This window comes from Microplitis mediator, chromosome 5 (assembly GCF_029852145.1).
Source record: "Microplitis mediator isolate UGA2020A chromosome 5, iyMicMedi2.1, whole genome shotgun sequence".
Taxonomy (NCBI): Eukaryota; Metazoa; Arthropoda; class Insecta; order Hymenoptera; family Braconidae; genus Microplitis; species Microplitis mediator.
Genome location: NC_079973.1, coordinates 3,785,013 through 3,807,681, shown reverse-complemented (window position 1 = coordinate 3,807,681; position 22,669 = coordinate 3,785,013). Strand labels below are relative to the sequence as shown.

Here is a 22,669-nt window from a genome sequence, read left to right as displayed (position 1 = left end):
ATTTATATCATTACCAAATAGTTAATAAATACTTTATCTATTTGAGTTTTTTTTAGTATTTTTAAACGATTTATTATAACTTCACGTCAATTCTATAATTTATATTTATTACTGACGTCATTAAATTTTTTTTTACCTTCAAATTTCATAAATTTGATCTATTGCTCGTTACTTGATTTTGTTTAATAAACATTCAAGTTTTCTAAAAATAGAGGCATATATTCTCGATCAAAAATTAAATAGGGGAGAGGAGGGCAGAGTGGGCCCCTTAAGGAAAATAATTATAATATAATTCATTTTTTTACGCGTTTACTTCTTTTCAGACCCTTGATACTTATTTTCACTTTTATGCTGTGTCCATTAAAATTGAAAAATAAAAAATTACGGGCTAAGTGAGCCTTCCAAAAAATTTCGGATTTGATATTATTTATTCTTTACACGTGTGGAATTTGCAAATAACTATAAAACAATTGTATTTTAATAACATTTAAGTCATTTTAAGAGTCTGCTGTGATATAACTTTAAGACGTAATTTCATTATCTTTAACTTTCTTAATAAATTATATTTAATGAACAATTTTGGTGGTCTATTTTAGCCCTCATTACATTAGAAATTTCGATAAGCTTATTATTGACGTATAGAAAATTTTGAGGGGCTCACTTTGCCCCCTCTTCCCCTAAAAGTAAACGGTCTACTTAAATTATTACTTTACTGCAAATTCATAATTATAATAATTGGTGATTACATAAGAAAAGTTTTTTTGCATTGATAAAATTTTATTCAAGTATAAAATACAATAATTAAAAAAATAGTACATTGTGTAACAAGTGAGCTAAATCAGTACTTATTAAGCGTAATGTTCGTTTACAACTCGCGCAAAGTGAGTGATGCTTATAATGATCAACAAAACACGAAATTTGAGCGTCCAAAAGAGTGGAGGAACGTCAAAGTCGTAACGAATAACACGATAAGGGTAAATTGCCTACAAATAGCGTGAACTGGACTTCAATTTGTTATTTGACTTTCATAGAGACATTTACCATGAAGACAAATTTTACCCACACCACAGGGTGTGCCTTCAGCCGCAGCAGGAACAATATAATCAGATATCAATGCATTACTACCAAATAAACATTGCAAGTGCATACAAGTACTGTCGTTAATAACGTAAGCACGGATACCGTTTAACATTTGACACTGTTTATTTGCGTCCATTAATTTGCCAGGTAAAAATCTGTGCAGCGCTTTGCCTTGATTTGGTTTGTTGAACATACACGTTGGGTTCGAGCTGATAGAAAATTAAAATTAACTCATAAATTGTCTATAATCATTAATAATACTATGGTATTAAATATTGAATCGTTTACTTGATAAAATTTTGAAGATCCAGTAGTGAACACAATGACCAGTCAAATTGTCGGGGTGTGTGTACATCACTTGGTGCCATAATGTAACCATTTTGGGCAGAACATGCTCTATTGACTTGACCATCGTGATTGATACCAAATCTTGTGGAAAATAAACATCAATTAATATTGATTGAGAAATTATGATTAATAGAGCTATATGGGGCAAGTGTGCGCTGTAGGTAAGTCTGCGCAAACTCATTTATTTCGGACTGAAATACATGGGTTTTGCACACACACCCACTGCGCACACTTGCTTCACATGACTACACTGTAAAAAGTTTTGAGTCCGAGGTATGGTGCGAATGATTTGGTGTTAAAATTTTCAATACTGTCGGTGTAAAAGTTACGCGGCGCACGGTGTTAAATTTTGGACCGTTTGAATTAGAACATTCACACCACCAACAATGTAAGTGTAATTTATTTATTTAAATCTCTCAATTATTTCGACACTGGGACAATATTTGGGGTAATAACACCGAACGGTATGAAGAAAAAAACTCAGATCGTGTGAAAAGTCCACGGCTTGATATTTTGTACCAAGAAAATTTCACACCGTGCAGACCGCGTAAAGTATTCAGGGACCGTTTTCACACCAAAAATTTTTTACAGTACAGTTATAAAAATAGTGATTGTCAATAATAAAATTGTTTACGCGTGTCCTAATTCATGAACAGTTGACGATATTCCTTCGTAAGCTCCAGTATCACGGACAATTAAAACCTTGTACATTGTTTGATGGACATGGTCTACATGACAAGCTGACCCAACTGGACTAACTCCCAAAATAGCGCAACCTTGATTGTCACACATTTTGTGCCTTCAAAAATAAATAATTAACAAGAGCGATTAATTAATGGGAAAATTTCACTTATTATTGAATGCTGAATTCAATTTTTTAGTAAGTCAATACTTACGTCATCATTGTAACAGCGATATCATAGCTATCAACTGGAATAACTGAATTCATGCTATACAACCAATGTCCTTTAGTTTCTATTTTTGATATGTAATCATTAACTCTATTACCTTCGGCATAATTTCTTATGTACGAAAGAACCCATGGATCCTAAAAAAAAAATCACCAATATTTTGTTATTTTTCAATAATAATTGATAAGTAAATACGCAATGAGTTATATTACTTGAGCGAATATCAATCCAGCGATATTCAATCTTATTTTAGGATTTTGAATGCTACGAAATCTCATGTCAACGCCGTTCCAATATGACAATAAATATAAAATAATTTCTTTCATATTTCCACCAAATTTACGATTCAAACTGTAGTCAACAATAACAAGTACTTCTGGATAAATCGTATTTGGATAAGATCTTTTTGATCTGGATTTTATTTTTAATGCTGCGTAATACAAAATTAAAAATTAGACAGACTGATTATCTATAATATCAAGTTGGGGTGAAATGGCGCGCTTTTAAAATCTCGCTAGTATTTTCAAATAAATAGGAACTGTCAGAAAATTTTAATTTCAAAAATTTTCAAACTCGAACTTACGTATTTGCTTTTTCATTTTGGTTTCTGGTATTTTATGAATGATATGATAAATTTTATCATCGGGTTCATTGTCGGTTGTGTCATTGAGTGATCTCCGTTGTCTTCTCACATGGTCCATCAGTCGAGATGGAACCGGTCGAATGTAAGAGTTGCCAATAAAACCTGTCTAATATAATAGTGACATAAAAAAAAGTTTTTATGTATTTAAAAACACCCAGTTCATGTAACGCAACATTATTTTCTTACCATACTTTTTTTGCCATTTCGATTATTATTAATTGCCAATGTCGTTGCGTGTAACGTATTTTCATACAATTTAGGTAGTGCATACTTTATATACTAAATAGAGAAATCATAACTATTATCATTATTAAAATACTACACAGTATTTGAGGCCTGTCATTCAAAAAACGATATCCCTAATCGAAAAATAGAACCTCGTTTGAATCTCTTTAGTGCAAAAACGGAAATAAGCACAAAATAGGGGTTCAAATTCTCTAAAAACGAATTAGTGAAAATCACGTGACAATCACTATTTGGCAGTGAATAGTCACTTATTGCCAGTGAAAAGTATACCACTGTTTGAATTAGTGTCATACTTTTCACTAGTAATCAGTGAATAGTCACTATTTTCACTGTTTCAAATTTAAGAGAGAACGAGGTTCTAGAATACGTTTATTTACAACCGCAATTCGAGGTTAAAATTGAAGTTCATTTTTTCGACCCGGGATCTCATTTCATCTCAAGTTCTTTTGTTCATTAATAAACTTACGCCTATATGTTTTTCCGATCTAACTTTATTCCTATTAATCGGATCTGTTGAAAATGTATAAATAGGTAAATCTTGACCCGCCAATGTTCCGTCAACTGGATTCAGCCACATCTTAATATGTTCACCAAACGGTTTTAAAGATATCAAAAATCCATTATTGTTGTTATTACTTCTATAAACATAACTATTGACATTATTGGGCACTTCGTAAATGTCAACAGCCACAACTTCATAATGCGGTACTACAACATAATTATTTATTTATTAATAATTTAAAAATTTTTTTAAATCTTGTATTTAATATTTTTACCACTATTTATATTATTGTAATTTGTTGCAAAACTTTTTTGTAACTCTTCTGATGTCATCATTTTGTGTATCTATGATCAATTATATTGAATATATAATTTATTTAAATAATTAACAATTAAAAGTATTTTTTATAATCTCACCAATTGCGATGATACGAACGTAATGATATTGATGAATAAAAATTCGGTAATCATTTTTTTTGTTGACCAAAAAACTTGAAAATATTTTCGTATTAACAATAGTTGAATAATTAGTAATTTAAGCAATTAACATAAATATGTATTTTAATAATCTTACCTACTCGTTATTGTAAAAGCAACAAAGATCTTCCGAGATCCCTTCAACTCTTAACGTGAGGAACTGACTTTTAAATTTTAAAATACCCGTATTATAAACTTCTATGTCTACTACTACCACTTGATAGTTTTTTACCTGGATAATGTATTAAAAAGAAAATATATATCTCTTTCGAATGGAAAAAAAAAAAAATATCCTCACACGGACACGTTGTTATGATTTTTGACGTTTTGTGTTTGTATTCTAATGAAAGGAGTGACATCACCACCAGAATAACTTGTATATTATGCGGCAGATAGGCCATTTCTAACGTCTTTCTAATCTATCATTCTTTTTTTTATATTACTTTTACTTTTTTTTTCTTAAGCTTTTGCATAATTTTTTTCAGTTTATCGGTCATTCGTTAAGTATGGCAATAAAAGAGATACTTATGAATAATTTCTGAGTTAGGACGTAATTTTTTTTTTTAATTAAAAAAAAAGTTTGTTAAAAGTATCATCATGTAGTTCAATTCTTGCTGAATATATTTTTTGAGGTTTATCATAAATTTATTAGTTTCTCAAATTTACTATGTGCAAACCGAAAGAAAAAATTAGAGTAGAGTAAAGCAAAAGGCCACAAAATTTTTCGGGAAAACACCTTTTTTCTTTTCTTCAATTTTTGGGCAAATGGTTTTTTATTTATTTATAAGTTTTTATACTTTAGTGAACCAAAATAATAAATTTAAGGTACAGAATATCATTGACGAAGACTTCTAACAATGACTCAAATGAAAAAAAAAAATAATTAATATAAAACATTAACTTAAGTGTGTGATGCAGGACTGGGGATAACAGCTCAGACTTCGGACCAGAAGGACCCGGGTTCGAGTCCATGAGCCGGCTGGATTTCTTTTCAAAACAATAACTTCCCAAATTTTTAAAATTTTCAAATTTTCTTAGCGTAAAGTTGAAAAAAATTGGACTAACCATTCGTAGGAAATGAGCGATGAAAATTAAAAAAATTAACGCTTATACTCAATACCATCGGTACAATAACTACTATATCCTCCTCGATCCTGAGGTCCCGTGCAGGGGACAATTTTGCCAGCATTGGCAACTAGCCGATGTTTGTTGAACCATAAAATTAACTATAGCTACAGCTTTAAAATAGATGGCTATAAAAATTATGAATTAGAAAAAATATATAATATGTTTTTTTGCTTCTTAAAAGGTCTATAAGTATACTTACAAAAAATTATTCAAATAGCAAACAAAATGATGCCTCGGGACTGAGGGAGATGTAGTAACTACTAAATATACTCTAAATAAATGATAACAGATCATTCTTGATTCAAAAAAATATTTAATTGAATTTTTTGTCTAGAGAATTTACAACTGTTATTCAAAATTTTTTTCTACTATTTCATAGTCGATTTTCTGATCAGTAAAATATATTTTTTATGATGGATTTTCACTATTTTTTTGTTTTATTGATAAAAGTATTGTACATCTTTTCAAAAATGAATATCATTAAGTTATAAATTTTTCATATAAACATGAACCATGGAGACAAATTTTTCCATCACCACACTTGGTTCCATCAGCAGCACCAAAACGATAAAATTTTGTAACTGTCGCGTTATCATCTTCATTACACGCTAAATCTACACAAATGAAATCTTCAAGTTCCACAGCTGATAGGCTCCCTAATATTTTACACTGTTCGTTTGCGTCCATTAATTTTCCCGGTAATAATCTTGGTATTTCTATACCTCTTTTTGGTTTATTGTACAAACATGTACCATTTCCCGATCTGAAATCAAATAAGTACACAATGAATTAATAATTCACAACTTGATATGTCATTGATGTTGAAAAATGGATAAATAATTTAAATAAAAATGACCTCAAGAAATTGCGGAAATTTAATCGTGAACATGGTGACCAATTCCACGACGTTGTTCTATAAGCCAAGAATGGGCTCATGACATAGCCATGAAAAGGAGCGCAATTTTTATTGTCGTAATCATGATCAGCTCCCAGCCTAAATTTAGTTACAAATTAATTAGTACTCAATAGATCGATGTCTTCATAATAATTTATAAACTCTGATCATTTTTACTCACAAATGTCCTATTTCGTGTGCAGCTGCCATAATTCCGTCGTAAGCACCCACGTCATTAACAATTGCAATGTTCATAGCACGTCTTAATCTGTGATCAACCATACAAGCTTTTCCAGTAGCTAAACCTTTAATTTCGGTGCCATGGTCCAAGTCATTATCATATGGGAGTAAATACAATGGATGTCTAAAATAGAAATAGCTTTACAACCATGTACCATAAAAATTAATATCAATCATGAAAGTCGTTATAAAAAATTCTTTAGTTTTCTATGAAATCATAAAAATTTACGTGCAATCAAAACAATTTTTTTCAAAAGAGTTGATTACTATTCAAAAAATATATAATATAAAAAGGGGGACCGAACACGATATGATACATTAGTGAGTCATTATTTCTTGGGACTTTTGGACACCGAATGTAATTCTTTTTGTTATTAATTAGACCTTTAATTTGAAATATGTGTAATTCGTGAACATTCGACGATGATCATAATTTTTTTTTTGAATTTTTGGATATCTTGTCGTGCCTTGACCTCATATATATGTATATATATATACATATATGTTTGATTCATCTTATAGATATCATTTACGTAAGAGCCACAATAGATAGCGAAACATCAGGATTATTTTAACGACTTTAAAAAAAACGTATAATGATAAAAAATTAAAACTCACGAAGTCATAGTGATAGCAATATCGTAACTGTCTAATGGAACGACATTTTTTTGCCCATATAACCATTTTTTTTTTTTATTTATTGATCCGTGTGCATACAAATTTCTTCTATTATAAAGAAATGATCTTGTATATGTAAGAGCTCTTCGATCCTGCGACAATTAATAATCAATTAAATCATAAAGAAAATTATTATTATTGAAGAAGTTTTTGATACCTCAGCAATAAGAATCTTGGCGATATTTAATCTAACTCGAGGGTTATTTAAACTTCTGAATCTCATATCTACGCCATTCCAAAACGCTAAGAGATATGGTACAATTTTCCATAGATTTCCATCAAGTTTTTTGTACAAGGAATAGTCGACGATAACTAATATTTCTGGGTAGATTATTGGTGGAAATGCACGATCAGTTTTTTCTAGTAGTGTTTCAAATCGAAAATGAAAAAAAATAAGGCTGACTTGAGACATTTGACAGCATTTTTCTTCGCGAATACATTACATAAGCTATTGCATACATCCGGTGGCATTGAGTATAATAGCCTCGGGTGTTAACCAATTTCACACTCAAGTAATACCGATTCCACAAGATGTATGAAATGCTATTAAAAATTGAATTAATTATTTACTTACGAAGTACAGAAGGAACCATTGCCTTAATTTTTTCATAATCACTATCATTCTTATTAACAGCTAATGTGGTAGCATGTTTTATTACATTATGTAAATTCGACATTGCGTGATATGTTACCTTAAAAGAAATAAATAATTGCACACCTCGAGCGCGGAAGTTTTGATTAATCAGTGGATTCCATTGGCTGCGAGAGCCACGGGTTAAATCCGCGATGTTTCACGTAAGTCAGTAAGATTCCACTGATGATTCATTGGGAATCTTACAGCTTCAAATGAGGGGAAGATCATAAGAATCATCGGATAAAATTATAATCACTTCCATGTTTGAGATGTGCAAATCCTTATTTTTCACACTTTTAATATAAATCAGTGAAAAGTAATAACTTTCAGTAAATATTAACTCATCAGTACTATTCACTGACTTATTTTTAGACACAATTTTTATAATTAATGTTAATTAGTTTGACGATTGTGTTTTCAATTTTCATTTTAATATAAAAATTTGAAATTAATAGATAGACATAGAATACAATCGGTCTTTAGAAACCATAATTAACTCACATTCGGCCACTCCCTAATATCAGGTCGACGTTTGTCTCGATCATAGTTAACCATATATACTTGTGTATTTGAATCAGCTAATATTCCATAAACAGGATTAAGCCATAGTTTTTTTTGTTTTTCAAAAAATACATCCGTATCATTATTTTTTCTTAGTAACTGTAATTAATAATTTGTTATTTCATTAAAAACCTGTTCTAAAATTAATTAAAAAATTTTATCGAATCGATATATCACAAACAATTGAAATAAATTAACATAAATAATATATACTATGAATATTATTACAATCTTCTGTTTTTTGGACGATATGATATTTGAATGTTACAAAAGCAATTTTCAGAAGAGTTTTTATTTAATTAATTTAAAAAAATTATTTATTTATTTATATTACCCTTTTATTTTCTTGTGCTGTTAAACTGCAAAGTAAAATTAATCCAAAAATCGTGATTGATAGAAACACTAAAAAATATTTTTTTATTAAATATTTATTGAAATTAAATATATAAAAATAATTCTTAAAGTAATTTTCAAATTTATAGAATTATCTTATTATTAAATGACATTTTCCTTTATTTAATAATTAATATCATTTACCAGACATACTGAGATTTTTTTAATTTAAAAAAAATTCCCTTTAATGTAGTAATGAAAAATTCCAATTTTCAATTTATATTTTTTGTTAAGAAAATAATGGCAATCTAATCCTTTACACTATTAGTTTTATCGGATGATATTTTATCGACCAATCCGTGCCAACATCTCCAGACCAACTGTGAAATTATAACATTGACTTACATTATTTTATAATTTTTTAATAAATCTAAGTGTTATTTATCTTTTACTTACAGACGTAAGTATTATAAAATAATGTAAATCAATGTTATAATTTAACAGTTGGTCTGAAGATCTTGGCGCGGATTGGCCGATGAAATATCACCCGACAAAACTAATAGTGTAAAGTATTCGATCGCTATTATTTTATTAACAAAACATAATTAACCAATCAAACAATATCTATATATATATATATCTATATATATATATATATATATATATATATATATATATATATATATATATATATATATATATATATATATATATGTATATGTGTGTGTAAATATATGCATATACATCTTGAACACATAATTAAAAAATTTCAATTTATACTTTTCAAACTCAAAAAAAATATAGATACCATTTAAATGAATTTTATTTTTTTACATATGAGTCTTCGACATATAAATATATTTCATATTTATTATTTATCGTGTAAGTAAAGTGCTGTAAATTTTTATGTTGCATCGTTAAGTTTGAGTCGTGAAGAAGCAATAATTTTTATTGTGTGTTCTAATGTTAATCGCACGAATTTTCATTGCCAAGATATGTAGGTATAATATGGTATGTTTCATCATACAAAAACTTTATCAGCATACCTGCGCATATAAAACTCAAATTTTAATTTTGCACGTGTAAAGAAAAAGTTCGGCTTTTTTGAATGATAAAAATCATTAGCGATTTCATTGTTGATAATTTATGTATAGTCTATACTATTCATATAGAATTTTAATAATGTGCTGAGTAGGCTATAGTAATCGCTCTTATTACAACTAAAGCATTCGTTTGCGAAATCACTAAACTATCAGTATTTTCAAAATAATTTCGATTAGTGACCATTGATCAATAATTCTATTTTATTTGAAAAGAAAAAATAGTTCTATACATGAGTCGAAAGATTGGCGGCACCAGCCGAAGGCCAGTGATGCCAACGTTATGTTATATTCTGTGATTGCGTGTGAATTTTTATTTATGTTCATAAAATTGGGTTACAACAGAGTTACTAAAAGAATACTATTATGGATTCTTTAATAAAACGTTAAGATTTGAAGCTACTTCATGTCTTGAGTCATAAATATTTTACATTTACTATCAATAAGATACTTTATTTTCATGAATACATGATCTATGAAGACAAATTTTACCAATACCACACTTGATTCCATCAGCAGCACCAAAACGATAATATCGTTCAACTGTCGCGTTTTCATTTTCATTAGAAACTAAATCTATACACATTAAGTCATCAAGTTCGGCAGCTGATAAGCGCGAGAACATTTGGCACTGTTCGTTTGCGTCCATTAATTTTCCCGGTAATAATCTTGGTATTTCTATACCTCCTTTTAGTTTATTGTACAAACATGTTTTTTTTCCCGATCTGAAATCAAATAAATACACGATGTAAATATCTGTAACTTTTGAACAGGTGAACCGATTTCGATCATTAAGGTGTCATTCGACGCGGCTTATAAAGTTTCAGAGCGGATTTTAGAATCAATCCATCAAGTAAATTAAAAGTTATCCAAAAAAAAAACATTTTGAAATATCTCCGAACGCACCCTACTGATTAAGCTAAAATTTCCACAATTTAGATTCTAACAAGACGGAGTGAACTCGGATCGAAATAAAATCCATAATCACTTTTACTTTATTCTCGATTTTTTTATATAGAATTAACTCGTCGTGGGTTTTAAAATTGAGCAGCCGTTCAGTCAAGCACGAAAATTACTTCCAAACGAGGTTTTTTTAAATCCACTGACAGTTTGTCTGAAATAATCTAACCCGAAATATTATCATAATCTTTAATTCATTTTACACATCGGCACTAGCAAAAGCTTGAATTATGGACATCTTAATCAATAAATATTGATAGATTAAATTTTTTTTTCTATATTAAGTATAAATTTATAAATGATATAACGATGAGATATCATTCTTAATTCAAAAAAATATTTAAGGGATTTCTTGTCTTAAGAATTTACAAATGTTATTCAAATTTTTTTTTTACTATTTCATAGTCAATTTTCTGGTCAGTAAACTAATTTTTTTCTGATACAATTTCACAATTTTTCTGTTTTATTGATGAAAGTATTGTACATTTTTCAAAAATGAATATCATTAAGTTATAGATTTCTCATATAAACATGAACCATGGAGACAAATTTTTCCATCTTCACATTTAGTTCCATCAGCAGCACCAAAAGTATAATATCGTGCAACTGTCGAGTTTTCATTTTCATAACAAACTAAATCTGTACACATTAAGTCATCAAGTTCGGTAACTGATGAGCTCCCTAACATTTTACACTGTTCATTTGCGTCCATTAATTTTCCTGGTAATAATCTCGGCATCTCTATAACTCCTTTTGGTTTATTGTACAAACATGTACCATTTCCCGATCTGAAATCAAATAAGTTCATGATGGATAAATAATTCCCAACTTGATATATTATTGATGTTGAAAAATGGATAAATAGATAAAATAAAAATTGCCTCAAGAAATTGCGGAAATTTAATTGTGAACATGGTGACCAATTCCACGACGTTGTTCTATAAGCCAAGTATGGGCTCATAACATAGCCATGATCAGGGGTGCAAGATTTATTGTCATTATCATGATCCGCTCCCAGCCTAAATTTAGTTACAAATTAATTAAGACTCAATAGATCGATGTCTTCATAATAATTTTAAATTTCGGATTTTTTCTACTCACAAATGTCCTATTTCGTGAGCAGCTGCCATAATTCCGTCATAAGCACCCTCGTCATTAACAATTGCGACGTTCATAGCACGTCTTAATCTGTGATCAACCATACAAGCTTTTTCAGAAGCTAAACCTTTAATTGGGATATCACTCCTCAAGTCATTATCATATGGGAGAAAATACATTGCATCTCTACAATAGAAATCGCTTTATAACCATGTATCGTTAAAATTTATATAAATTACGAAAGTCGTTACAAAAGATTCTTTAGTTTTTTATGAAATCATAAAAATTTCGGTGCAATTAATGCAATTTTTTCTAAAACATTTGAATAATATTCAAAAAATATGTAAGTAATAAGGGGGACCGAACAAGATATGATACATTAGTGAATAATTATTTCTTGTGACTTTTGGACACCGAATATAATTCTTTTTGTTATTAATTGGACCTGTAATTTGAAATATGCGTAATTCGTAAACATTCGACGATGATCATAACTTTTTTTTTTAATTTTTGGATATCTTGTCGTGCCTTGACCTTTTATACATATGTATGATTCATTTTATAGATATCATTTACGTAAGAGCCTCAATAGATAGTGAAACATCAGGATTATATTAACGACTTTCAGAAAAAACGTATGATGATAAAAAATTAAAACTCACGAAGTCATTGTGATAGCAATATCGTAACTGTCTAATGGAACGACATTTTTTTGCTCATACAACCATCTTTTTTTATTATTTATTGATCCGCGTGCATCCAAATTTCTTCTATTATCAAGATATGATCTTGTATATGTAAGAGCTCTCTGATCCTGCGTTAATTAATAATCAATTAAATCATAAAGAAAGTTATTATCATTAAAGAAGTTTTTGATACCTCAGCAATAAGAATTTTGGCGATATTTAATCTAACTCGAGGGTAATTCAAACTTCTGAATCTCATATCTACGCCATTCCAAAATGCTAAGAGATATGGTACAATTTTCCATAAATTTCCATCAAGTTTTTTGTACAGAGAATAGTCGACGATCACTAATATTTCTGGGTAGATTATTGGTGGAAATGCACGATCAGTTTTTACTACACTGAGAAAAAAATTTTCTACTGACAACTAAATTTTAGTTATGACAAGAAAATGATTTGATTGCCCATTGCCAATCATATATTTGGTCTTTTTAACTAAATATTTTATAATCCACCAACAAAACGAGTGATTAGAAACTATGAAATATTTAGTAAAAATAATTACGCGTTTAGTAGCAAGCATAAAATCAAATTGATTACCTGTAGTGTTTATAAAGTAGTCATAATGAAATGTATGAGTGATCATTCTAGAGAATGAGTTATTGATAAAAATTAAATATTATTTTGAAATGACAGAATATTCATTCAACAGTTCAATGAATGCATATTTAGAAAAATAATTTATTTCCTTCACAAGTACTTCTTTTCGTACTGACAAAAATTGTTCAGGAAAAATATTAATCTTCAACATTAATGTCATAGTGTAATACAGTGTACCCACATATTACTGTCGAGAAATTTCAGTGGATAACTAGTCCCTCATGTACTTCAATCTCGGAATATAAAAACTCCGAAATAAGTATCTTACCAGGGACACCACAAATGGTGGGCGCGATCTAGTGGCGAGCACCGAACTACTCCCGCTGCTGCTGCCTAACACCATAACTTTTAAATCAATAATAATTAAGTTCAAATATATATTTATTAACATCGAACAAATATATATATTTATTCTAAATGAATATATTTTTTTGTGTCTAATTAATATTTATTACAGTTAATATAATAATATTTTGCTCTAATATTTGGATTTGTTGGCACTACAAAATAGTTTAGTTGTCCTTTAAATAAATATTTTCTTAACTCTACCATATGATTTTATTATCTTAGAGAGAGAAATATTAATGTCAACTAAATAGAGTCTATTAAATTATTTGTTAAAAATGATAAAATAGATTATATTGACGTAATAAAATTTAGTTGTCCCAAACAATTTTTAGCTTAATAGAATTCAACAAAACCAATTTAATTGTCCAAAGAGAAATTTTTTCTCAGTGTAGAAGTGTTACAAATTGAGAATGAATTAATTACATAAGCTATTGTATACATCCGGTGGCATTGAGTATTATAGTCTCGGGTATTAACCAATTTCACACTCAAGTAATACCGATTTCACAAGATGTATAAAATGCTTTTGGAAATTGAATTAATTTTTTTACTTACGAAGTATAGAAGAAACCATTGCCTTAATTTTTTCATAATTACTACCATTCTTATTAACGGCTAATGTGGTAGCATGTTCTATGACATTATGTAAATTCGACATTACGTAATATATTACCTTGAAAGAAATAAATAATTGCACACCTCGAGCGCGGAGGTTTTGATTAATCAGTGTATTCCATTGACTGCGAGAGCCACGGGTTAAATCCGCGATTTTTTACGTAAGTCAGTAAGATTCCACTGATGGTTTATTGGGAATCTTACAGCTTCAAATGAGGAGAAGATCATAAAAATGAACGGATAAAATTATAATCACTTCCATGTTTGAGGTGTGCAAATCCTGATTTTTCGCTCTTTTAATATAAATCAGTGAAAAATACTAACTTTCAGTAAATATTAACTCATCAGTACTATTCACTGACTTATTTTGAGATACAATTTTTATAATCAATGTTAATTACTTTGACGATTGTGTTTTCAATTTTCATTTTAATATGAAAATTTGAAATTAATAGATAGAAATAGAATACACTCGGACTTTAGAAACCATAATTAACTCACATTTGGCCACTTCCTAATATCAGGTTGACGTTTGTCTTGATCATAGTTAACCATATAAATTTGTGTATTTGAATCAGCTAATATTCCATAAACAGGATTAAGCCATAGTTTTTTGTATCTTTCAAAAAATACATCAGTATCATTATTTTTTCTTAGTAACTGTAATTAATAATTTGTTATTTTATTAAAAACCTGTTAGAAAATTAATTAAAAAATTTTATCGAATATATATATATATATATCTCTCAAACAATTGGTAGAAATTAACATAAACAATATATACTATGAATATGACTACAATCTTCTGTAGATTTTTTGGATGATATGATATTTGAATGTTACAAAAACTATTTTCAGAAGAGTTTTTATTTTAATTAATTAAAAAAAAATTGTTTATTTAGTTTTATTACCGTTCCATTTTCTTGTGCCGATAAACTGCAAAGTAAAATTAATCCAAAAATTGTGATTGACAGAAACACTAAAAATAAATTTTTTTTTTCATATTTCTTGAAATTGAATATATATAAAAATGATTTTTAAATTAATTTTCAAATTTATAAAATTATCTTATTATTAAATGACATTTCCCTTTAGTTAATAATTAATATCATTTACCAGACATACTGAGATGTTTTTTAATTTAAAAAAAATTTCCTTTAATGTAGTGATGAAAAATTCCAATTTTCAATTTATATTTTTTGTTAATAAAATAATGGCAATCTAATCCTTTACACTATTAGTTTTATCGGATGATATTTTATCGACCAATCCGTGCCAACATCTCCAGACCAACTGTGAAATTATAACATTGATTTACATTATTTTATAATTTTTTAATAAATCTAAGTGTTATTTATCTTTTACTTACAGACGTAAGTATTATAAAATAATGTAAATCAATGTTATAATTTAACAGTTGGTCTGAAGATCTTGGCGCGGATTGGCCGATGAAATATCACCTGACAAAACTATTAGTGTAAAGTATTCGATCGCTATTATTTTATTAACAAAACATAATTAACCAATCAAACAATATCTATATATATATATATACATATATATATATATATATATATATATATATATATATATATATACATGTGTGTGTAAATATATGCATATATATCTTGAACACATAATTAAAAAATTTCAATTTCTACTTTTCAAACTCAAAAAAAATATAGATACCATTTAAATGAATTTTATTTTTTTACTTATGAGTCTTCGACATATAAATATACTTTATATTTATTATTTATCGTGTAAGTAACGTTCTGTAAATTTTTATGTTGCATCGTTAAGTTTGAGTCGTGAAGAAGCAGTAATTTTTATTGTGTGTTCTAATGTAAATCGCACGAATTTTCATTGCCAAGATATGTAGATATAATATGTTATGTTTCATCATATAAAAACTTTATCAGCATACCTGCGCATATAAAACTCAAATTTTAATTTTGCACGTGTAAAGAAAAAGTTCGGCTTTTTTGAATGATAAAAATCATTAGCGATTTCATTGTTGATAATTTATGAATAGTCTACACTATTCATATAGAATTTTAATAATGTGCTGAGTAGGCCATAGTGATGGCTCTTATTATAACTAAAGCATTCGTTTGCGAAATCACTAAACTATCAGTATTTTCAAAATAATTTTGATTAGTGATCATTGGTCAATAATTCTATTTTATTTACAAGGGAAAAATAGTTCCATACATAAGTACAAATATTGGCAGCACAAGCCCAAGGCCAGTGATGCCAACTTTATTTCATGGATACATATGAGTTTTAATTTATAAGTTCATAAAAGTTGGTTACAACAGAGTTACTAAAAGAATTCTATTATGGATTCTTTAATAAAACGTTAAGATTTGAAGTTACTTCATGTCTCGAGTCATGAATATTTTACATTTACTATCAATAAGATACTTCATTTTCATAAATACATGATCCATGAAGACAAATTTTACCAATGCCACACTTAGTTCCATCAGCAGCACCAAAACGATAATATCGTTCAACCGTCGCGTTTTCATTTTCATTACAAACTAAATCTGTACACATTAAGTCATCAAGTTCGGCTGCTGATAAGCTCCCTAACATTTTACACTGTTCGTTTGCGTCCATTATCTTTCCCGGTAATAATCTAGGTATTTCTATACCTCCTTTTGGTTTATTGTGCAAACATGTACTTTTTCCCGATCTGAAATCAAATAAGTACATGATGAATGAATAATCCACAACTTGATATATTATTGATGTTGAAAAATGAATGAATTAATAAAATAAAAATCACCCCAAGAAATCACGGAAATTCAATCGTGAACATGACGACCAATTCCACGATGTTGTCTTATAAGCCAAGTATGGGCTCATAACATAGCCAAGATAAGGGGCGCAAGATTTATTGTCATTATCATGATCCGCTCCGAGCCTAAATGTGGTTACAAATAAATTAAGGCTCAATAGATCAATTTCTTCATAATAATTTATAAACTCTGATCATTTCTACTCACAAATGTCCTATTTCGTGAGCAGCTGCCATAATTCCGTCATAAGCACCCAAGTCATTAACAATTGCCGTTCCAAGTACTAATTCAAAGTAGTTACCTATCATACAAATTAGGCATGTTATTGGTTTCGGTCCAATTTTCGAAAACCGAATTTCTATCAAATCTTGAAGTTTTGAGGTTCTAGGAAGCTATTCTGACAAATTTCAAGATAATGTCCGAGTGTACCTATATAGGTGTGTTTGTACGTTCCTATGTAAATATCTGTAACTTTTGAACGGATGAACCGATTTCGATCGTTGAGGTGTCATTCAACGCGGCTTATAAATTTTCAGAGCTGATTAGATTTTACAATCAATCCATCAAGTAAATTAAAAGTTCTCCAAAAAAAATATTTTTGAAACATATTATTTTTGAAATATCTTCGAACGCACCCTACTGATTAAGCTCAAATTTTCAGAATTTTTAGATTCTAACAAGACGGAGTGAACTTGGATCGAAATAAAATACATAATCACTTTTACTTGACTCTCAATTTTTTTATAGAGAATTTACTCGTTGTGGGTTTTGAAATTGAGTAGCCGTTCAGTCTAGCACGAAAATTACTTCCAAACGAGTTTTTTTTAAATCCACTGACAGTTTGTCTAAAATAATCTAACCCGAAATATTATCATAATCTTCAATACATTTTACACATCGGCACTAGCAAAAGCTTGAATTATCGATATCTTAATCAATAAATATTGATAGATTAAATTTTTTTTTTTATATTAAGAAAAAATTTATAAATGATACAACGATGACAGATCATTCTTGATTCAAAAAAAATATTTAATTGATTTCTTGTCTTGAGAATTTACAAACGTTATTCAAAATTTTTTTTTGCTATTTCATAGTCAATTTTCTGGTCAGTAAACTAATTTTTTCCTGATACAATTTCAGAATTTTTCTGTTTTATTGATGGAAGTATTGTACATTTTTTAAAAAATGAATATCATTAAGTTATAGATTTTTCATATAAACATGAACCGTGGAGACAAATTTTTCCATCACCACATTTAGTTCCATCAGCAGCACCAAAACGATAAAATTTTGTAACTGTCGCGTTATCATTTTCATAACACGCTAAATCTACACAAATGAAATCTTCAAGTTCGACAGCTGATGAGCTCCCTAATATTTTACACTGTTCGTTTGCGTCCATTAATTTTCCCGGTAATAATCTCGGTATCTCTATACCTTCTTTTGGTTTATTGAACAAACATGTACCATTTCCCGATCTGAAATAAAATAAGTACACGATGAATTAATAATTCACAACTTGATATATTATTGATGTTATTATATATTATTGAAAAATGGATAAATAAATTTAATAAAAATTACCTCAAGAAATTGCGGAAATTTAATTGTGAACATGGTGACCAATTCCACGACGTTGTTCTATAAGCCAAGTATGGGCTCATAACATAGCCATGAAAAGGACCGCAAGATTTATTGTCGTAATCATGATCAGCTCCCAGCCTAAATTTAGTTACAAATTAATTAAGACTCAATAGATCGATCTCTTTTTAATAATTTTAAATTTCGGATTTTTTCTACTCACAAATGTCCTATTTCGTGAGCAGCTGCCATAATTCCGTCATAAGCGCCCTCGTCATTAACAATAGCGACGTTCATAGCACGTCTCAATCTGTGATCAGCCAAACAAGCTTTTCCAGAAGCTAACCCTTTAATTGGAACACCATTACTCAAGTTATTATCAAATGGGAGTAAATACATTGCATCTCTAGAATAGAAATAGTTTTATAACCATGTATCGTAAAAATTAATATTAATCACAAAAGTCGTTACAAAAGATTCTTTAGTTTTCTATGAAATCATATAAATTTACGTGCAATTAAAGCAATTTTTTCTAAAACATTTGCATATTATTCAAAAAATATGTAATGCAATAAAGGGGACTGAGTACGATAGGATACATTAGTGAATAATTATTTCTTCTGACTTTTGGACAGCGAATATAATTCTTTCTGAAATTAATTGGACCTTTAATTTGAAATATGTGAATTCGTGAACATTTGACGATGATCATATTTTTTTTTTTCTTTTGAATTTTCGGATATCTTGTCGTGCCTTGACCTCATATACATATGTATGATTCATTTTATAGATATCATTTACGTAAGAGCCTCAATAGATAGCGAAACATCAGGATTATTTTAACGACTTTCAGAAAAAACGTATGATGATAAAAAATTAAAACTCACGAAGTCATTGTGATAGCAATATCGTAACTGTCTAATGGAACGACATTTTTTTGCTCATACAACCATATTTTTTTATCATTTATTGATCCACGTGCATCCAAATTTCTTCTATTATCAAGATATGATCTTGTATATGTAAGAGCTCTTCGATCCTGCGTTAATGAATAATCGATTAAATCATAAAGAAAATTATTATTATTGAAGAAGTTTTTGATACCTCAGCAATAAGAATCTTGGCGATATTTAATCTAACTCGAGGGTTATTTAAACTTCTGAATCTCATATCTACGCCATTCCAAAATGCTAAGAGATATGGTACAATTTTCCATAGATTTCCATCGAGTTTTTTGTACAAAGAATAGTCAACGATAACTAATATTTCTGGGTAGATTATTGGTGGAAATGCAGGATCAGTTTTTACTAGTAGTGTTACAAATTGAAAATGAAAAAAAATAAGGCTGATTTGAGACATTTGACAGCGTTTTTCTTCGTGAATTAATTACATAAGCTATTGTATACATCAAGTAATACCGATTCCACAAGATGTATAAAATGCCATTGAAAATTCAGGGTGGCCACGAACCGGGAATATCACGAATTATCCGGGAATTCAATGCAACCGGGAAACATCATGGAAATGACAGGGAATTTCCAAAAGTCTCCGGGAATTAAATTGTAACAGTTCAAAATTCAAAAAATTTTCAACAGGTTGTAACTCGCAAGAACATGTCTTTTAATTATGTGTGGTTCCGGAGTAATCCTAAGAAAACTATCGAAAAAGAAATTTACCAAATTTTGGCTCGTCTTAAAAACGGTCTTCGAGCTTCAATAAATTTTTTTCGATAATTATGATTGATTTTTGATTGATCCGGAACCGTACATAATAAAAAAATTTAAAGACCCGGATCATAATACTAGACACTCGAAGCTACAGTTTGACTTTTTGTTTTTATTGTACGACCATTTTCCTCCGAGTTACAAACTGTTAAAGATTACTAAAAAATTTGAAATTTTTTTAATATCCCTTAATTTTTGTAACCAGTGTATTTTGAATTTATTTAAATCATATAATTTCTTATTAAATATTTTAACATAGACATTTTTAACATTGAATAATCAAAAGTAGGCAATATTAATTCATTTTATTGCCATTTTTTATGGTTTCTCGCATGATTTAATTGTCTAAGTTGATTATTAAAAATGAAAGTATAATAAAAACTTTGAATATCTAAATGATACGAACAAAATTTCTAAGTCAGGAAAAAATGTAAAATACTTCACTAGAAAACCGGGAAACATCAGGGAATTTTGGAATCATTTCTTTGTGGCCACCCTAAATTGAATTCATTTTTTTACTTACGAGGTATAGCAGAAACTATTGCCTTAATTATTTCATAATTACTACCATTCTTATTAACAGCTAATGTGGTAGCATGTTCTATTACATTATGTAAATTCGACATTACGTAATATGTTACCTTAAAAGAAATAAATAATTGCACACCTCGAGCGCGGAAGTTTTGATTAATCAGTGGATTCCATTGGCTGCGAGAGCCTCGGGTTAAATCCGCGATGTTTTACGTAAGTCAGTAAGATTTCACTGATGATTCATTGGGAATCTTACAGCTTCAAATGAGGGAAAGATCATAAAAATCATCGGATGAAATTATAATCACTTCCATGTTTGAGGTGTGCAAATCCTGATTTTTCACACTTTTAATATAAATCAGTGAAAAGTAATAACTTTCAGTAAATATCTACTCATCAGTACTTTTCACTGACTTATTTTTAGACACAATTTTTATAATTAATGTTAATTAGTTTGACGATTGTGTTTTCAATTTTTATTTTAATATAAAAATTTGAAATTAATAGATAGGAATAGAATCCAATCGGTCTTTAGAAATCATAATTAACTCACATTCGGCCACTCCCTAATATCAGATTGACGTTTGTCTTGATCATAGTTAACCATATAAATTTGTGTATTTGAATCAGCTAATGTTCCATAAACAGGATTAAGCCATAGTTTTTTGTGTCTTTCAAAAAATACATCAGTATCATTATTTTTTCCTAGTAACTGTAATTAATAATTTGTTATTTTATTAAAAACCTGTTCGAAAATTAATTAAAAAATTTTATCGAATATATATATCTCAAACAATTGAAATAAATTAACATAAATAATATATACTATCAATATGGCTACAATCTTCTGTAGATTTTTTGGACGAAATGGTATTTGAATGATACAAAAAAAAATTCCATAAGAGTTTTCATTCGATTGATTAAAAAAAATTATTTATTTATTTTTATTACCGTATTATTTTCTTGTGCTGATAAACTGCAAAGTAAAATTAATCCAAAAATTGTGATTGACAGATATACTAAAAGAAAAGTATTTTTTATTTTGTAAATATTTATTGAAATTGAATATATATAAAAATGATAATTAGAATGATTTTCAAATTTATATAATTATCTTATTATTAAATGACATTTTCCTTTATTTAATAATTAATATCATTTACCAGACATACTGAGTTTTTTTTTAATTTAATAAAAATTTCCTTTAATGTAGTAATGAAAAATTTCAATTTTTATTTTATATTTTTTGTTATCAAAATAACGGCAATCTAATTCTATACACTATTAGTTTTATCGAATGATATTTCATCGACCAATCCGTGCCAACTTCTTCAGACCAACTGTGAAATTATAACATTGATTTACATTATTTTATAATACTTACGTCTGTAATTAGAAGATAAATAATACTTAAATTTATGAAAAAATTATAAAATAATATAAATCAATGATATAATTTCACAGTCGGTCTGAAGATCTTGGCGCGGATTGGCCGGTGAAATATCACCCGATAATCTAATAGTGTAAAGGATTGGATTGCCTTTATTTTACTAAGAAAACATCATTAACTAATCAAACAATATCTATGTATATATCTATATATATGAGTGTGTAGATATATGTATATATCTACACATACATAAATAAAAAATTTCTATTTATACTTTCAAACTTAAAAAAAAAAAGATATCATTTAAATACACTTTTTCTTTACTTATGAGTCTTCGACTTATAAGAATACTTCATATATATTTTTTATCATGTAATTAAAGTTTTGTAAATTTTTATGTTACATCGTTAACTCTGAGTCGTAAAGAAGCAGTAATTTTTATTGTTTTTCTAATGTTAATCGCACGAATTTTCATTGCCAAGTCATGTAGG

The 22,669-nt window shown here is 28.5% G+C and overlaps 6 protein-coding genes across 9 annotated transcripts in view; 1 reads left to right on the top strand and 5 right to left on the bottom strand.

Moving 5' to 3' along the window:
- Nucleotides 1-22,669, top strand: part of LOC130668606 (uncharacterized) — a 153,058-nt gene that overhangs the window by 120,221 nt on the left and 10,168 nt on the right. The gene's annotated exons all lie outside the window — the stretch shown is intronic.
- On the bottom strand, nt 989-3,083 carry LOC130669096 (A disintegrin and metalloproteinase with thrombospondin motifs like). Its single transcript, XM_057471788.1, has 6 exons — nt 2,923-3,083; nt 2,552-2,769; nt 2,325-2,476; nt 2,063-2,227; nt 1,369-1,509; nt 989-1,289 (listed from the first exon to the last, which is right to left on the bottom strand). The coding sequence occupies exons 1-6, from the start codon at nt 3,038-3,040 to the stop codon at nt 1,007-1,009; spliced, it is 1,077 nt and encodes a 358-aa protein (XP_057327771.1). The 5' UTR covers nt 3,041-3,083; the 3' UTR covers nt 989-1,006.
- On the bottom strand, nt 5,717-9,013 carry LOC130669091 (A disintegrin and metalloproteinase with thrombospondin motifs like). Its single transcript, XM_057471777.1, has 9 exons — nt 8,880-9,013; nt 8,677-8,744; nt 8,283-8,441; nt 7,722-7,839; nt 7,305-7,507; nt 7,088-7,239; nt 6,411-6,593; nt 6,191-6,328; nt 5,717-6,097 (listed from the first exon to the last, which is right to left on the bottom strand). The coding sequence occupies exons 1-9, from the start codon at nt 8,884-8,886 to the stop codon at nt 5,815-5,817; spliced, it is 1,311 nt and encodes a 436-aa protein (XP_057327760.1). The 5' UTR covers nt 8,887-9,013; the 3' UTR covers nt 5,717-5,814.
- On the bottom strand, nt 11,163-15,850 carry LOC130669093 (A disintegrin and metalloproteinase with thrombospondin motifs like). 3 transcript variants are annotated; one of them, XM_057471781.1, is made up of 9 exons: nt 15,259-15,474; nt 15,054-15,121; nt 14,644-14,802; nt 14,083-14,200; nt 12,713-12,876; nt 12,496-12,647; nt 11,837-12,019; nt 11,617-11,754; nt 11,163-11,523 (listed from the first exon to the last, which is right to left on the bottom strand). In XM_057471781.1, exons 1-9 carry the CDS (start codon nt 15,263-15,265, stop codon nt 11,241-11,243), a joined length of 1,272 nt encoding a protein of 423 aa, XP_057327764.1. In that variant the 5' UTR covers nt 15,266-15,474; the 3' UTR covers nt 11,163-11,240. The 3 variants fall into 3 exon arrangements, with proteins under 3 accessions (XP_057327764.1, XP_057327765.1, XP_057327766.1); XM_057471782.1 differs by lacking the exons at nt 14,083-14,200; nt 15,259-15,474 and adding exons at nt 13,120-13,166; nt 15,832-15,850 and having other exon boundaries at nt 11,167-11,523; nt 12,713-12,915; XM_057471783.1 differs by lacking the exons at nt 14,083-14,200; nt 15,259-15,474 and adding an exon at nt 15,832-15,849 and having other exon boundaries at nt 11,168-11,523; nt 12,713-12,920.
- On the bottom strand, nt 16,445-22,468 carry LOC130669092 (A disintegrin and metalloproteinase with thrombospondin motifs like). Of its 2 annotated transcripts, XM_057471779.1 has the most exons (12): nt 22,453-22,468; nt 21,952-21,990; nt 21,740-21,807; nt 21,342-21,500; nt 20,781-20,898; nt 19,638-19,840; nt 19,421-19,572; nt 18,757-18,939; nt 18,537-18,674; nt 17,157-18,430; nt 16,937-17,074; nt 16,445-16,843 (listed from the first exon to the last, which is right to left on the bottom strand). In XM_057471779.1, the coding sequence occupies exons 2-10, from the start codon at nt 21,956-21,958 to the stop codon at nt 18,148-18,150; spliced, it is 1,311 nt and encodes a 436-aa protein (XP_057327762.1). In that variant the 5' UTR covers nt 21,959-21,990; nt 22,453-22,468; the 3' UTR covers nt 16,445-16,843; nt 16,937-17,074; nt 17,157-18,147. The 2 variants fall into 2 exon arrangements, with proteins under 2 accessions (XP_057327762.1, XP_057327761.1); XM_057471778.1 differs by lacking the exon at nt 22,453-22,468 and having other exon boundaries at nt 21,952-22,169.
- LOC130668577 (A disintegrin and metalloproteinase with thrombospondin motifs like) lies at nt 16,558-17,257 on the bottom strand. Its single transcript, XM_057470924.1, has 3 exons — nt 17,157-17,257; nt 16,937-17,074; nt 16,558-16,843 (listed from the first exon to the last, which is right to left on the bottom strand). The coding sequence occupies exons 1-3, from the start codon at nt 17,255-17,257 to the stop codon at nt 16,558-16,560; spliced, it is 525 nt and encodes a 174-aa protein (XP_057326907.1).

Excerpts from the sequence above, each read along its gene's own strand:
- LOC130669096 (XM_057471788.1), bottom strand. The coding sequence starts at position 3,040 with ATGGACCATGTGAGAAGACAACGGAGATCACTCAATGACACAACCGAC. Across the intron at positions 1,510-2,062 it reads GTTCATGAATTAGGACACGC|ATTTGGTATCAATCACGATG; the intron begins GTAAACAATTTT and ends ATTTTCCACAAG. Across the intron at positions 1,290-1,368 it reads GATCTTCAAAATTTTATCAA|CTCGAACCCAACGTGTATGT; the intron begins GTAAACGATTCA and ends ATTTTCTATCAG.
- LOC130669091 (XM_057471777.1), bottom strand. Across the intron at positions 8,442-8,676 it reads CAGCACAAGAAAATAAAAGG|TTACTAAGAAAAAATAATGA; the intron begins GTAATATAAATA and ends TATTAATTACAG. Across the intron at positions 7,240-7,304 it reads CCAAGATTCTTATTGCTGAG|GATCGAAGAGCTCTTACATA; the intron begins GTATCAAAAACT and ends TAATTGTCGCAG.
- LOC130669093 (XM_057471781.1), bottom strand. Across the intron at positions 14,803-15,053 it reads CGGCACAAGAAAATGGAACG|TTACTAAGAAAAAATAATGA; the intron begins GTAATAAAACTA and ends TATTAATTACAG. Across the intron at positions 12,020-12,495 it reads ATTGCTATCACAATGACTTC|AGATGCAATGTATTTTCTCC; the intron begins GTGAGTTTTAAT and ends TTTCTATTGTAG.
- LOC130668577 (XM_057470924.1), bottom strand. The coding sequence starts at position 17,257 with ATGATAGGTAACTACTTTGAATTAGTACTTGGAACGGCAATTGTTAAT. Across the intron at positions 17,075-17,156 it reads GCTCACGAAATAGGACATTT|GCTCGGAGCGGATCATGATA; the intron begins GTGAGTAGAAAT and ends AACCACATTTAG. Across the intron at positions 16,844-16,936 it reads AATTTCCGTGATTTCTTGGG|ATCGGGAAAAAGTACATGTT; the intron begins GTGATTTTTATT and ends ATTTGATTTCAG.
- LOC130669092 (XM_057471779.1), bottom strand. Across the intron at positions 18,940-19,420 it reads ATTGCTATCACAATGACTTC|AGATGCAATGTATTTACTCC; the intron begins GTGAGTTTTAAT and ends TTTCTATTCTAG. Across the intron at positions 18,431-18,536 it reads AATTTCCGCAATTTCTTGAG|ATCGGGAAATGGTACATGTT; the intron begins GTAATTTTTATT and ends ATTTTATTTCAG.